This window comes from Panicum virgatum, chromosome 9N (genome assembly GCF_016808335.1).
Source record: "Panicum virgatum strain AP13 chromosome 9N, P.virgatum_v5, whole genome shotgun sequence".
NCBI lineage: Eukaryota > Viridiplantae > Streptophyta > Magnoliopsida > Poales > Poaceae > Panicum > Panicum virgatum.
In genome coordinates, this window is record NC_053153.1 from 9245499 (window position 1) to 9260068 (window position 14570).

At 52.3% G+C, this 14570-nt stretch overlaps 3 protein-coding genes across 3 annotated transcripts; 1 reads left to right on the plus strand and 2 right to left on the minus strand.

Moving 5' to 3' along the window:
• Positions 1-1340: 1340 nt before the first annotated feature.
• Positions 1341-3573, minus strand: LOC120692861. The gene is made up of 6 exons (XM_039976257.1): positions 3247-3573; positions 2873-2946; positions 2322-2464; positions 2044-2234; positions 1781-1842; positions 1341-1377 (listed from the first exon to the last, which is right to left on the minus strand). The coding sequence occupies exons 1-4, from the start codon at positions 3424-3426 to the stop codon at positions 2119-2121; spliced, it is 513 nt and encodes a 170-aa protein (XP_039832191.1). The 5' UTR covers positions 3427-3573; the 3' UTR covers positions 1341-1377; positions 1781-1842; positions 2044-2118.
• Positions 3574-3747: 174 nt separating this feature from the next.
• Positions 3748-10278, plus strand: LOC120691774. Its single transcript, XM_039974966.1, has 3 exons — positions 3748-5162; positions 9209-9510; positions 10158-10278. The coding sequence occupies exon 1, from the start codon at positions 3803-3805 to the stop codon at positions 5027-5029; it is 1227 nt and encodes a 408-aa protein (XP_039830900.1). The 5' UTR covers positions 3748-3802; the 3' UTR covers positions 5030-5162; positions 9209-9510; positions 10158-10278.
• On the minus strand, positions 7410-8243 carry LOC120688688 (glycine-rich protein DOT1-like). Its single transcript, XM_039971077.1, has 2 exons — positions 8232-8243; positions 7410-8072 (listed from the first exon to the last, which is right to left on the minus strand). Exons 1-2 carry the CDS (start codon positions 8241-8243, stop codon positions 7410-7412), a joined length of 675 nt encoding a protein of 224 aa, XP_039827011.1.
• Positions 10279-14570: the final 4292 nt, after the last annotated feature.

Sequence of the window (14570 nt, forward strand, 5' to 3'; positions counted from 1 at the left end):
GTCTGGCGAGGCTGCCTCAGCCGGGGGGTTGCGAAGCAACTCCCTAGCCGCTGCCAGCGCTCCGCCGCTCGCAGCCTGTGAGGGGACCCTTGACGGGCGCCCTGACTCTTGCCGGCGGGCGGCGCGCGCCACCGCCAACGGTGCCTGCTCCACAGGCACAGTTGCCCCTGGAGCAGGAACGCGAGAGGCATGTGGCGTGGAGGACGCCACCCCCTCCGTCATCTCCACGTCGTCTACGCGAACCATGGGGGCGAAGAAGATGATGGAATGCGACCAGCTGTTAGCCCCTACCTGGCGCGCCAAATGTCGTGGTGCTGCAAACCACAGCCGGGTGGCGGAAGGCACCCGCCCTAGCCCAGAGGGTGTGTACTCGGGGGTTAGCTAGTCTTAGATCAATCTTCCTCAAGAACTCGATGAACACAGCAAGATTTAGAGTGGTTCGGGCCGCCGGAGCGTAATACCCTACGTCCACTGTGTGTTGTATTGCTTTCCCACGAGAGTGAGAAGGTGCGAGAGTTTCAGCCTATCTGGATTGTGGAGATCGTCCTGTGCACAGCGGGCATCTCCCTTTTATATCTCAAGGGGGCGCGTACACGGCTGTTGGATCCCCGACAGGTGGGTCCAACGATGCGATACAAAATAACGGGGTGTTCATACATTATGGCGTTGCAGGCGAAGGAGATCTCTCTCTTGGATTCACTCGCCTGCTCCCGGAGCCCTCCGTCCATCATGTCTTGGCGCTGTCTTGTCGAGACGGAGCCCGACGCAGCTAGTAGCATCGCCTGTTACGTAGCTGAGCGGCTGTGTAGGGAGCGGCGTAGGTGGCATGATGGAAAAGTGCCGAGCCGTCGTATCCATTTAACGCGGCAGACGGGCTCTGCGCGGGCGCGGCTCAGGCGGCTCCACTGTGCTCCTTGGTAATACGCGGCGTGCAGCGGGGCCTGACAAAAGGCTGTCTTGTGTACCGCGGCGGCAGAGCACGCCTTGTCCATCGCATTAAATGCGGTAGGTGGGCGAGTCTTCCTGCGGAAGACTCGCGCACAACCCCACGTCTCCGGGACACGCGGCGGCTCCGGACCCCTACACGGTGAGGGGCGTCCGGACGGGCGCAGGAGGTCCCGGACCCCTCTGGGGGTCCGAGGCCTCGGCGGTCAGCTCGGAGCTTCCCTTTTGTGTAGACACGTGGTGTCACCGGACCCATCCTCAGGCGGGGAACGGTCCGGGGCCATTGGCCTGGTGAGGGAAAAACCTGGCCTATGGGGCCTGGCTACTCCATCTTTCCCGCGCAGCTACGGGTAACTACGCGGGTCCTGGCTTGCTGCAGTAAGAGTGGGTATCCCTGTTACAGGGTACCGACATAAGCTTTGACTGTGACACCTGAGAGAAAAGAAGGTCAACAGTACATCAGAAATGAAACACTGCAAAAAAGATTCAGATCAATTTGTTTAGCCACACACAGACACAGTGGAAATATCAAGTATGCAACAGTAAGTTCTAGTTGTTTTCCATGCATATTACAAGCAAACAGTTTCAGCAAGAAAGTTCATTTAAACATGGATTGTAATAATTTCCATATCTCACGAAGAATGACTGTAGTTTGAGTTTGAACCGACACATTTTCTTACAAACTACCATAATCTGCAGGATGACATGGTTTCTCTCAAAACAAAGTTACTTTACCACAGCAGAAAAGTATCCTCAGTAGTCAGTAGTGACTGCACTAATTTGAGTTTGCTCAGAATGGTTTATGCATAGATAGCAAAATATAGGCAATACTTACAACAGGTAGAAGATTGCCTATCTGAATCGGTGGCTTCAGTGACATTTCATGTATTCTCTGGCCTACAGAACACAAGAGTAGTGAACTTAGTGTATTTTAGGTCTCTGAGAAGACAAGAGCAATGCAATTTGTTAGACTACATCCTTTCTCACTGAAATCTTGGAAACAACAACAGCATATGCGCACCATGCTAATAACATATATCAACTGAGAACAAACTAATTAACAGACGATGAAATACAGGATATACTCAACCTACGTACATTGTTTAACTGCAGCCAACACAAGACGTTGCAACCTGTCCACCCTATTTTCTGCTATAGTGTGACACCGTTCAGTCAGAAGAGGGGTACAGACTTAGAAGTACACAACGAAGAAGCAGAACACCCAAATTGCAAGTAACATACAGTACATTTCTCTATAAGCCAATCTGCACGTCCACCCTTCAGTGTCCCTGGAAATTATAGAATTATAAAATATTTACAGGATGTAATTAAACAGTCCCATGGTTCGCACAGTATATTTATTTCATGAGACTCACCAAAAGCAGCAAAGACATGCCATTGGATTCCTTGAGGAGCTATAAGCCTAGCATCCTCTAATAGCTCAACATCCGAGCCACCCTTGTCAACTTTCGTTATGGATCCTTCAACTAAACCGCCAGCTCCATCAAATAGGTCAACCCTTTAAAAATGTTGAGAGAAGTTTCAGCACATAAAGAAGCAATTGTTGGAAATATAAGACGTAACTTGCGCAAATCATATTTGTACCATGCTGTATTAACAATATTGTCTCCTAGAAAATGATATATTATATCCATGTAATGACATTATTCTCCTACATGCTAATATGCATGAGCTGGCCAGCTAAAGTATTTATTCTCCTAAGAAGTTAATAAACCGATCAAACTTATTGGAGATTGCTTAAGCAGCCATAAACTAATTCGCAAGACAGTACTTGCAGGACTGACTGTAGACGTAGAAATGCATATATAAAAACAGTTTCTCGCATTGATTTTAGTAGCTGAAAAGATACTCATGTAGAAGCCAAGGCAGGCGCGTGTACTCCACGGAAGAAGAAAAGCAATAATACCTGTCATTGACTCCAAGGCGCAAAACCCTTGTCATGTGCCAGAACTCGTCTCCTTGGATGCGGACCACCTCACCCTGCAAGGTAATATCCATTTTAGTTACATCCTGTATGACTGAACAACAAGCGAATAGCTTCAACGCACGCCACCTACTCAAACAAAATGACATGAAACAAGCGAAACAAATCAATGTTTCGTGCAACACGTATTGTCACCTCGGCAACCCAACACAGACGAACATCAGATGCAGCAAGCGGATAAGATAAAGCTGGGATATGACGCCCACCGCGTGGCCACCAGGAAAGAGCGCAAGGCGTTCGACGGAATGCCTATGCGGGGGCGGGCACGTAGCGCTGGGTTTAGGAAGCGTCTTTACCTTCGAAGAGGGGATAGAAGGAGTGTGGAACCGCGGCAGCCCACCGCGAGCGCGGCTCCCGCCGCCTGCGGCGCTGCTGTGCGCGCGCGTCGCGGCTGCGACGAGGAGGCGCCGGACCCGCGCGGGGGGGCCGCGCAGCAGTGCCGAGGATGAGGAAGCGAAGGCGGATACGGACGGCATCGCCGCGGCACTCGGCCTGGTATTGCGCGGCGGAGGACGGCCGAGCAAACGCCGGCGGGGCTGGTACCGACGTGCCGTGGTGCTGGTCTTCGGGAAGGAGGATATCAGGAGCAGCCAACCCCGCAGAGGGGTCTTTTGCAGTTTGGACCGCGCGAACCCGGCCCTGTTGGACGAGTCAGGCCAGCCCACCACGAAGGCAGCAGCCTGGCCCAATCAGAATTTACCAGATGGGCTTCATCAGGAGACATAATCCGGCGCGAGATAGAAACCGGATCGTGCGCGCGCGGACGAGTCTCTTCCACGCTACCAACACCATCTGATCTGATCAACCTGCAACATCCCCCTCGACCTGCTGCACCTGCGCCGCCTCTCAGGTATGGCCGCCGCAGATCGCCTGCCTCCGTACGTCGTGCTGCTCCGCAGCGTGGATCTGGAGCGGGTCTCCGACGAGCGCACGCAAGAGTTGGGCGTGCTCAGGTGCCCTAATCGGAAGGCCTACGGATGCGGCGCGCAGGGGCAGAAGCTGGTGGAAGGCCTCACGCTGCTCCTGCGGCTTGTCGACTACCCGAATCTCATCTCGTCCCTGTGCATCCGCCTCAGCGATCAAGCGCTTCAGATCATTCAAGAGGAATTGGGCCAGAGGCGCAGACCCATCCTCCAGATCGGCGGGAGCAGAGGGATCGACGCCGAGGGCCACGTCCACCAAGCGGACGGGAGCCTCATCGCACTCACGGTGGTCTTCTGCTTCGAGGCAAGAGAGCTCATCTATCACCTTGTCTACGACGCCGTCGGCGAATCGCTCTCGTTGGCCGCGGATCTACCGAAGCATCGGGCATCCCCTCTTACGGGGAAACCCGTTCCCCTGCGCCGCCGCGACGGCGTCTATCTGCTCACCGTGGCGGAGCTGGTTGAGGTAGGGCGGCGGCGTCTGCGGCGACCCGACGATGGGGTTCTCTGCGTGTGGCCTATGGGGCCGCCGGCGGATCTCTCGTCTTCTCCCCCCGATCCGTGGCAGATTAAGAAGCGGGTCTTCCAGGGTGAACGGGGCAAGGGGCCCTTCTTTGCGCACGTCGCCTTCTCCTTCCAAGGCCATGCCTTCTGGGTCAATCTCATGGAAGGCGCCCTGCGCTGTGACCACATGCGCACCACCGGTGACTGCTCTGACGTGGGTTTTGACTTCATCAGCTTACCCGACGGGTTCGAGCTTGGTCTCGGCGGTACCTTGGAGTTGGGGCTAGGCGACACTACCATGAAATTTGGGTTGGTGAACATGTTTCGTACCATGGGCAGCGATGGGGATTCTATTAAGTTCGTCTCCATCGATCACACCGGGGGCTTTGGTGACAGGATGGTGAGGGTGTGGACTCTGCATATGGATCACCATGGACATAGCTGGAGTCACGACATTCAGTTCAGTGTGGGAAGCATCTGGGATCCGGAGGACTTTAAGAAGGCGAGACTGCCGAAGAGTTTGCCCAAGTGCCCCGTTGTAATGCCGGATGGTGTCCTGTGGTTCCTGCTGCCCAACAGGTGCTTGACACTGGATTATTCCATGGATGATCATATATGCATCCTTGACATGCGCAACATGAGCATCTCATAGTTTGGACGTCTCCGTGGCTTCAATAGCAGTAAACCAGCCATCTTGCCTTCCAGTTTCATCAAAACTCTTGATCCTCCTGCTTTATCTGAGAGCAACATGTACGGCAGCCTCATCTCTGGTGTGACACTCTCAGGTTAGTGAGATTGTTACCATTACACTTTGTAAATTATGCCTGCTGGTCTGGCTTATGAATTATTGCTACTATTGTCTTGTTTAACATTGTAATGCCATTATTATGTATTGGTTTGTTCGCCATGCATCAAGTAGTCAGGGCACATTGAATCCAATAGTAGTTTTTCTCTTTCTGAATTTTACACACCGTAATTAAATACAAAAGGTTTGCATGATTCATACTATCAATGCATAATTTATTAATTTTACATGTCAGATAGTTTTTTAGAGTTAATAGGGTTATTACCCGTCTTATGATGTAGCAAATGAGCATGGTTTACAGCACACTGAGAAAACACATGTCGGACAGGTGTGCTGGCATGTGATAGAGGCAGTAGTAGTAGTCATTTTGATCAACAATTACTCTATTAATATTACAATTATGTGATACAAAAATATCGAATCTAATTGGTCCTTATAATTTGGATGGAAGAAGTAGTGGTTTGTTTAAATCTCTCACTAACTTGGCGTGCCACTTAGGCAAAGAGCTAATGTAACAAAAAATAATGCCATTCTGAATACCTCACTACTGGAAACCCGACTTTTGCCGAGTGCTGAAGGCTTTGCCGAGTGCAAGATATCGAGCACTCGGCAAAGTTACAATTTGCCGAGTGCCTACCAAAAGGCACTCGCCAAAAAGTCGACACTCGGCAAAGATTGGCTTTGCCGAGTGCCTGATTACAGACACTCGGCAAACCCACCTTTGCCGAGTACCACGCGGGCAGCACTCGGCACACAGCCTCACGCGTGCGCCGCACACGCCCGCCGCGCCCGTTACCCGTCACGGCCGTTATTGTTTGCCGAGTGCCCGCAAGGGGACACTCGGCAAACACCTCTTTGCCGAGTGCCCCGCAGCGGACACTCGGCAAAGACTATCACGTGCGCCGCACGCGACTGTTACCCCGTTTCCACCCCGTTGCCACGAAAGTTACACCGTTGCGAAGACCGTTACCGTTATCGTTTGCCGAGTGCCAGGTTGGGGCACTCGGCAAAGATTTGTTAATGCCGAGTGCAATTATCGTGCCACTCAGCATTCAAACTCTTTGCTGAGTGTCCTCTTTAGCTCTCGGCGAAATAACAAAAAAAATTTCTCCAACACAGTCCAAACTTTTTTCTTAGCTACTATACTATACAAAACACTGCATATTAGAATTTGTTACATTTTTTGTTATGTTTACTATATTTAGATAATTTATTTGATTAAAAGGATATTTTGGGGATAATACAATTTTGAACTGCAAAATATAGTATAAATAAACTATAATGAATGGAAAATGATTTTTATGTTATTTAGTCTAATTTGAAACATTTTCAAACAATTGAATGGGAAAGTTGAACATCTTGATCCTGAAACGGGACAAAGTGCGCTATGGACAAATTGGTTTTTAATTTATAAAATTCAAAAGTAATCAGAAATTCTTGAAATTTGTCATGACATCATGGCTTCATACAGGGAATCTATGGTAAAAATTTGAAATGTTTTTGGAAAAGTTGTCATGTATGTAGTTTATGAAACGAGGCATCTCCGAAGAAGTTTCAGAGAACTCAGAAGGATTCTTTGAGATTTTGAGTCAGAGCGATGTTCGAGTTGGAGTTTTACTTGCAATTTTTTTGTAGTCATAAGATATGAAGAATTGTGTAATGTTAAATTTTGTCAATTTTTTTAAATCATTTGACAATTTTTAATTTTTTTCCGAACTAGAGTATTTAAATTGAATTTGAACTAAAAGTGCATGATATAATGACATTTTTTTTTTGTTGTAGCATGCTAATTTTTTTTTGTATATGCAATAGACTGCATAAATTGGTTCATGTTAAATTTCGGTTATTTTTCAAATTTGTTTTGTAATTTTTATTTTTATTTTTGAAATGTAATGAATTAGTTCATATAAATTGAAATATATCTAATAATAGTGATTGAAATAATGGAAAAAAATTTCGGTAAAGCATGAGTAAGAATTGTTGTGTGGAATGGGCAATGAAATTTTCCATTATTTGAAGAAATTTGTGAAATTTTAAATTGTATTCAAATAAATTTCTGAAAACAAATTCAGAAAGTCCACTTTGACGAGTGCCCCAGGGCACTCGGCAAAAGTTTAGTATGCCGAGTGTCCGGTCAGGGCACTCGGCAAAAGCCGACTTTGCCGAGTGCCCAGATCTGGCACTCGGCGAAGTCAGCGACACTTAGTCGCGGCGCCCGCACACGCGCTCACACACACACAACAGACGCACGGCCACCGCACCCCGCCCCGCCGCAGGACCCGCGCCACATCCCCGGCCGCGCTGCCGCCGCCGCCGCACCGTGTCGCCGTCCCTGCCGCTGCACCCCGCCCCCGCCGCCGCACCCACGCCGCCTTCCCGCCCCGCCCCGAAGGCCGCGCCCGCCCTCCCGACGACGCCGCGTCCACGTCCCCGTCCCGAAGGCCGCGTCCACATCCCCGCCCCATAGGCCGCGCGGGCTCCTGACGTCGACGCCCGACCGGCCCCTGACGCCGCCTCCCCGCCCCGACAACGGCATCCCCGGGGCCCGGCTCGTCCTCGGCCCGGCCCCCGGCACGCCGCGCCCCCGGAGTGCCGCCGCCGCCAAGCTGGAGGAGGAGGAGCTCGGCCCGGCCCCCGGCGCCCTGGTGCCCGCTTCCGGCGCGAGCCGCCCCTGAGCGCCCCGGTGCCCGTTCCCGGCGCGAAGCGCCCCCGCGCGCCCCTCCCCGCCCCCGAAGAGCCGCGCCTCGCCCCCGGCGCGCGACCCCGCCCCCGGAGCGCCCCGTTGCCCGTCCCCGACGCGCGTCCCCGCCCCCGAAGCGCCGCGCCGCGCCCCCGGCGCCCATCCCCACCCCTGGAGCGACCGGTCCCCGCCCCCGCCCCCGGTGCGCCGCTAGTGGTTTGTTGATTAATGACATATGTTTTAATAAGAATGATTAGAAGGTATCACAGCTGATATATACATGAGCTAAGTCAAGGATATGAAAGTTGAAAAACGGCTATTTATTTAATATTTTATCTTTTCAAATTGAGTTTAGGAATGTCATACTACCAAGAGGGACATGAACTCTTACAATTTTCTCAAGATGTAATCATATGTCCATTTTTTGCAGAATCAATCGATTGGGGGGTCAAATGAGCCTCCGGACGAGAATTCACCGGCACCGGTGGCATCACAGTGGCCACCTAGCTGATTTAGAGTTGTTCATGGTATTTGTTCTACAGACTTGTGCACGTATGGACTAGATTTGTTTAATTTGTTGGACTTGTGCTTGTTGAACGTTAAAATTATAGCATCGATGTTGGACTTGTGCTATTTGTGATATTCGTGCGATGTAGCGTGAGATATTTGTGTTATTATGTGATATTTGTGATGAACGTGCCTTATATATGCTGTATTAAATGTCTGGAATGTATATATACTGTATTTGTGATGATAAATGTGGTTATTACACAATAAACAGAATAAATAAAAAAACAACAAGCTTTGCCGAGTGTTTTTACCCAGACATTCGGCAAAGCAACTATTTTTCTATTTACTGGAAAAAGAGTTCGCCGAGTGCATTTACTTAGGCACTCAGCGAAGTTTGAAACTTTGCCGAGTGCCAGACGCGTGGCACTCGGCAAAGAGCCAAACTTCGCCGAGTGCCAGTGTGGCAGCACTCGGCAAAGCTCGAAACTTCGCCGAGTGCTGCCCGCTTGGCACTCGGCGAAGTTTGAATCTTTGTCGAGTGCCACGCGTCTGGCACTCGGCAAAGTTTTCGACCCCGTCCCGTTCGCCCGTTCCGTTCGCTAGTTTGCCTATTCGTCCGTCTCGTTTCAACTTTTTTTGCCGAGTGCGGCTTGGCACACGGCAAAACCGGCTTCGCCGGTAAAAGAAAGGCCGTGCGCGCTTCGCTGAGTGCTACACTCGGCAAAGAAATTACCGAGTGTTTTTCGGTCTTTGCTGACACTCGGCAAATTACGCGAGTCCGGTAGTAGCTGTTGTGGTGCACTTGGAAAATGCGTAGTAATGCTTTTTGTTTTTAGGCAAAAATATGGAGAAGCAAGAAGGAACTACTGCTCAAACTAATCAAAACATTGAAGAATTGGCGGGCTCTGTGCAAGGCTGCAGACTTGCAAGAGCTGGACCAAGTGGTGGAGGACCTCACATCAAGACTACACCGACCCCTGTGCTTATCTTTGGAAAGGCAGTCAACCCCTGCGCCCTCAAGTTCCCAGACGGTGATTCTATCAGATTTGGCAGCGTGGAATGGCCAGGATGAGACCTCCCGAAGATAGGAACTCGGTAGATGATCATCTGTTCTTCGCTGGTGATGTTATGGCTGAAGGTGCGGTCCTAGCATATGTAATAAACATATGAACATGAATTACTTAATTTATGCATAAATTAACAGTAAGCATGCTCAACTGGCGTTTTAAAAGTGACGATAATGTGAACTCCTTTCTATGCTGTTTTAAACCTGAAACCTGAACATGTGCTTTGTTTCCTTGAAATAAAGTGGGAGCAATTCTTTTCTCTAAAACAAAAGGAGCTAATGTAAGCAACTTTATGCTACTACCAATAGTTGCATTATGGACATAAATTAGGTGCCACATAAGCTATCTTTTGGACATGATAAATAGTTAAAGAAGAGAGAGAGAGAGAGAGAGAGAGAGAGAGAGAGAGAGAAGCAGTATTCAGGAAAATCGACTTCTGGAAACCGCGCACATATTTTGTGCCCAATGCCATAAACACATTTCATACAACATCATGATATTGTGCATTCTTAAGTTTGTATCATTACTTCTTCGTATTAGATCGCATCCTTGCCTTCTAGTTTCACAAATCGCTTGATCCTCTTTCCATCGGAGAGCAAGTTGTTGGTCTGGTTGTTCTACTAGTACATTGTGTCATGCTGAACCTGTGAATTACTACTAATGTCTTGTTTGGCATTGCATATCGCGGTCCTAATGTGTATATTGGTATATTTGGCAGTTGGGGGTGATTGGAGTCAGGGACCAAATTGAAGCCAATAGTAGTACTTGCTGAACGTGGACTTTTGGATCATGTTCCAATTAAGTCCAAAGCTTTGCTTCTGAGTTGTGTTCCACTGCTGCCATCAATGGAGAGGCGTATTTGCAACTACTCAATTTTATCATCGTCTATCTCTTGTCTTCTGATCTTGATGCCCTTGTGAGGCATGCATTTATCTGCTTTAATTCCGAGTCTGTGTCGTACACTCGAACTGGCGGTTATGCCATCAAAATGGTATATGTTTCATGAATTTCTGTTGTGTGCTCCTTCCTGATGATATTGCAGTTCCTAGTCGTCTTTTGGTTGGAGCTCTGGCGTATATGACCTGGATTCTTTTACTTGGTTGGAGCTTGACTCAATTGGGATGGAGCTGATTGAGGCAGAGTTTTTGAAGCAGGGGGGCGGGTGGCGGCCCGACGATGGGGTTCTCTGCGTGTGGCCTATGGGGCCGTTGGCGGATTTGTTGTCTTACGCCACCGATCGTAGTCGGTCTTTTGTTGAATTTACACTCTGCAGCTAAACACAAAAGGCATGCACAATTCTACACCGGTTGCCAAAGCGCCATTTTATATATATAGATCATACTATTGGTATCGTATTTGAAGTCGTCCCACCAGTATACGGAGTATCCACCTAATATTTTTACAATGCATCGTATCACTTCATAGTTCTACACACTGTATGTGTGTGTGTCTACAAATGGCGTACATGCATAACTCCATCATTGCATAATTCTACACCAATGCCGACTTGCCGAGTACTAGTTGAGTTCCATAGCGGGCAGTAGTGAGTAGCGACACGTATGGACAGAGGCTAGCAGAAGCACGGCGAGAGAGACACATAAACAGGCGTGCATCCTCAGCGCTGCTCCCGCCTCCGCTCCAGCGCCCTCGCCGAGAGCACCGCCGGCGCCCACGACAAGTCCAGCGTCGGCGCCGCCGCCTTCTTCGCCGCGGCCGCGGGAGCGTCCACCTGCTGCTGGTCGGCGACGGCGCAGCCGCAGCCGTGCCTGCACGACATGGCCCCGGCGTACTTGGCGCCCGCCGCCCACCCGCCGCTCCAGATGCCGCCGCACCCGCGGGCGACCTCCTCCTCCTCGCCTTGCCTGACCTTCTTCTTCGCTGCCCTCTTCTTCTTCCTGCTCCCTTGCTTCTTATGCTTCTGCTGCGGCCGATCCACCCCGGCAGCCGTCGCGTCCTTGCCGCCGCCGGCGCTCTTGCTGCACGCCACGTAGGCCGCCAGGAACGGGTCCGGCGGCGCGCGCCACAGGGCCCTGCCACGCGGTCCGCCCGCGGGCCCGGTGCGCGAGCCTGGCACGCGGGGCACCGCTCCTGGCCCCGCGCGGTGGGCCCTGCACGGTGGCAGCGGCAGCGGCTTGCCGATGCCGCAACTTGCGTCAGACGCCGCCGAGGCCGGGTCGTGCACGAGCGCGTAGAGCGAAGTGGGCCGGTAGACGCAGCGCAGCTGGTCGTCCGGCGCCGGCGGTCGTTCGGGCTGGCTCGGCCCGGCCTCGCAGCGGAAGATGGGGTTCGACACGACCCTGGGGCTCTCGGCGAGCGCCGGTGTCTGCTCGTGCTCGGCGGCACGCCTGGTCCGGCGGCTGCGGCTCATCTCGCCTTGTTCGCTCACACACCGAGCGCACGCGCACCAGGACAACGAGGAGGCGTGCCGTTTTTATAGAACGAGCACTCTTTTCGCGAGCTCGTGACCGATGGCGGGCGGATGGGATCGCGATTCGCCCTGCCGTGTGCCGTGGCATGTGAGCGAGAAGGCGTGCGGGGATCGTTGGTGTTCCTTTGGGATCTCACGCCCACGCCCCCGCGGCTGCGCTCGTACCACTGCTCCGCCTGTGGCCTTGCGTACGTGCCGCCGCCAGGAAACCGACGGTGATCGTCGAGCCACGCGGCGATCGGGCCTCTCTAAGAACGCTGCGGTCAGGTGCCGCGACGGATGGATTGTTTGAGTGAGGAGAGACCGGTTGGAGTTGGAGGGGCACCAACGCGACTGCGTGCGAGCAAGCATCACGGGAGTACGGTCCGGGGCAGTGCGCGTCGCCGCACGCACGGCACGCACGAACCGAGCGCGGAGCGTGGTTGGGTGATCGACTCGGGGAATTGGTGCGGCGCCGTTTTTGTGACGGGATGCGTCGCTGTCGGAGCGAAAACGATCTGTATGTAGCCCAGGAGTTGCTCTTCTAGCTCTTCTCTGGAAGAGCAAACTTTCGTGCATGCGGCCACCTGAAGCCTCCCCAAACTTTAGATTTGGTTGGTGTCGGCGAAGCGTACCTGATCGGATGGAGGTACAAGTTTTTTTTTAATAAAAGATGGAGGTACAAGTGTACAGCACAATCCCACTCACGCGAACGAGCGCGAGTACGAAAGGAGCTCGGATACGGTCGCCGGACCCTGTTGCAAAAGAAGGCCGGGGAGCTTTACCGCCAGTACACAGCAGCAGTACACTGTACACAGGTGCCTTTTCTGCTTTCCAGCAAGTAGTATATTTGATATTTATACTCAACACAATCTTATCTATCCTTGACAAAAAGAAGAAGAAGAAGAACCCTCCCCTCCCAGTCTCCCATTACGCCAAACGTGATTGCTTTTGCCGGCTCCGACACCTCTATCCGACGATCCATCCAAAACTCCCCTTTCCGTGCCTCTCAAGTATGGATGTCCATACAGCCCGCAGTCCGTTAGCCCGCCCGAAGCACGGTCAATTTGACCCGGCCCAAGCACGATCCGGCCCGCTCAGGCCGGCCCGATATTGGCCCGCTAACTCCAATGGCCAACACAGCCCAGCCCAGCCCAGCAACATTCCAACCCTCCCTTCTCTCGCGCAGCGCCCCCCTCCCGCTCCCCTCCCTTCTCGCGCAGCGCCCCCGCCTCCCGCTCCCGCCCTTCACCGAGGCCGGAGACTGCGACCGCGTCGCCGCGACAAGGCGAGACGCCGGTCAAGACCGCGATTCCACCCTACCACGGCGCCACCTCCTCGTCTCCGGTCCGCCCCGTCGGTCGCCGCTCCTCGGTTCCGCCTCCGGGCCGCCGCCTCGTCGTCTCCGCTCCGCCAGCCGCCGCCTCCTCCTCGACGCCGCCCCCTTGCCCCGCACTGCAACCCTAGATCTAGCGCCGCCGCACTTCCTCTCCTCGCCTCCTGCTCTCCTCCCGCGACCGGCCGCCGGCAACCTGCGCCTCCTCCCACGACCGGCGAGTCGGCGACCCGCGCCTCCTCCCGCGACCGGCGACCCGCGCCTTGCCGGTCCGCCGCCCCTCCTCCCGCGGGCGACTGGGCAAGTCTAGCGCGGCGGCGCCCCCTTCGTGAGCCGCGGGGGGGCCCGAGCCCGACAAGCAGGCCGGGCTCCGCGGGCTGGCCCGGCACGAAACTGGCCCGCGGGATCGTGCCTGGGCCGTCGGCACAGCCCGTGGGCTGACCCGGCACGGCCTGCTAAGAAGTAGGGCCGGGCCAGGCACGACCCGGAGATGACCGGACCAGGGCGGGTGTTATCGCCAGAATTTAACAAGGATTGATAGGCCAAATGTCAGAAGAATCCCACGGTAAAGGAGTCCACTTAACCAGGCTTATATCATAAGTTTGGCCAAATATAATGATAATTGGGCACTCAAGGGTCAAGCTGAGATGGGGTCACGGGCCTAATTCATGTTGAAGCCCAGTCTATTCGCGAGGCTGGTTCGGACTGCAGGAAGAGGGGGCACAAAAATGGACGGCCAAGCCACATATGGACTCCGTTTTGGATGTTCAAGATATGCATGGAAAGCTAAGGAGAAAAGGTTTCCAATACAACTGGAATCACATCCAGATTCGCTCGGAGTTGACGGGAACTGCCGAAACAATAGGACGACCAGAATCTGCCACAATTATATGGCATGTTTCGGCTGATATTTGAAGCTTCATGAAGATCTGGACCGGTGGAGGGAAGAGTTCATATCATGTTATCTAATCTTCGAGTCTTTATTGAATTTTAATCTATCTCTAGTCTTCATTTAGGAAAGAGTTTAAAGGTTGCATTGCACGGCAAGAAATCTCCAGACTATAAATATGTACCCTATGACATTTGTAAAGGAAGAATGTCATCATGTTTTGTAAACAACAACTCTCGGCGCACCGCCACCCCTAATTCTAGGGTTTCATCCAAGTAAGCGTCATGTTGCCCTGATCGCTTCTTGCGATCAGGGCAGTGTTGTTCTTGCTTTTACCTGGGTATTACTCGTACTGAAGCATTTTTTATGACGAGTAGTACTAGTTATCCTGATATTCGTAGCATGATTTTTAGTAGATTCATCGTGCTTTTGTTGTTTATCATCTACGAATATCATGTCATCTCTGCGCGATCATGTTTTAATCTTATACTAATTCTCG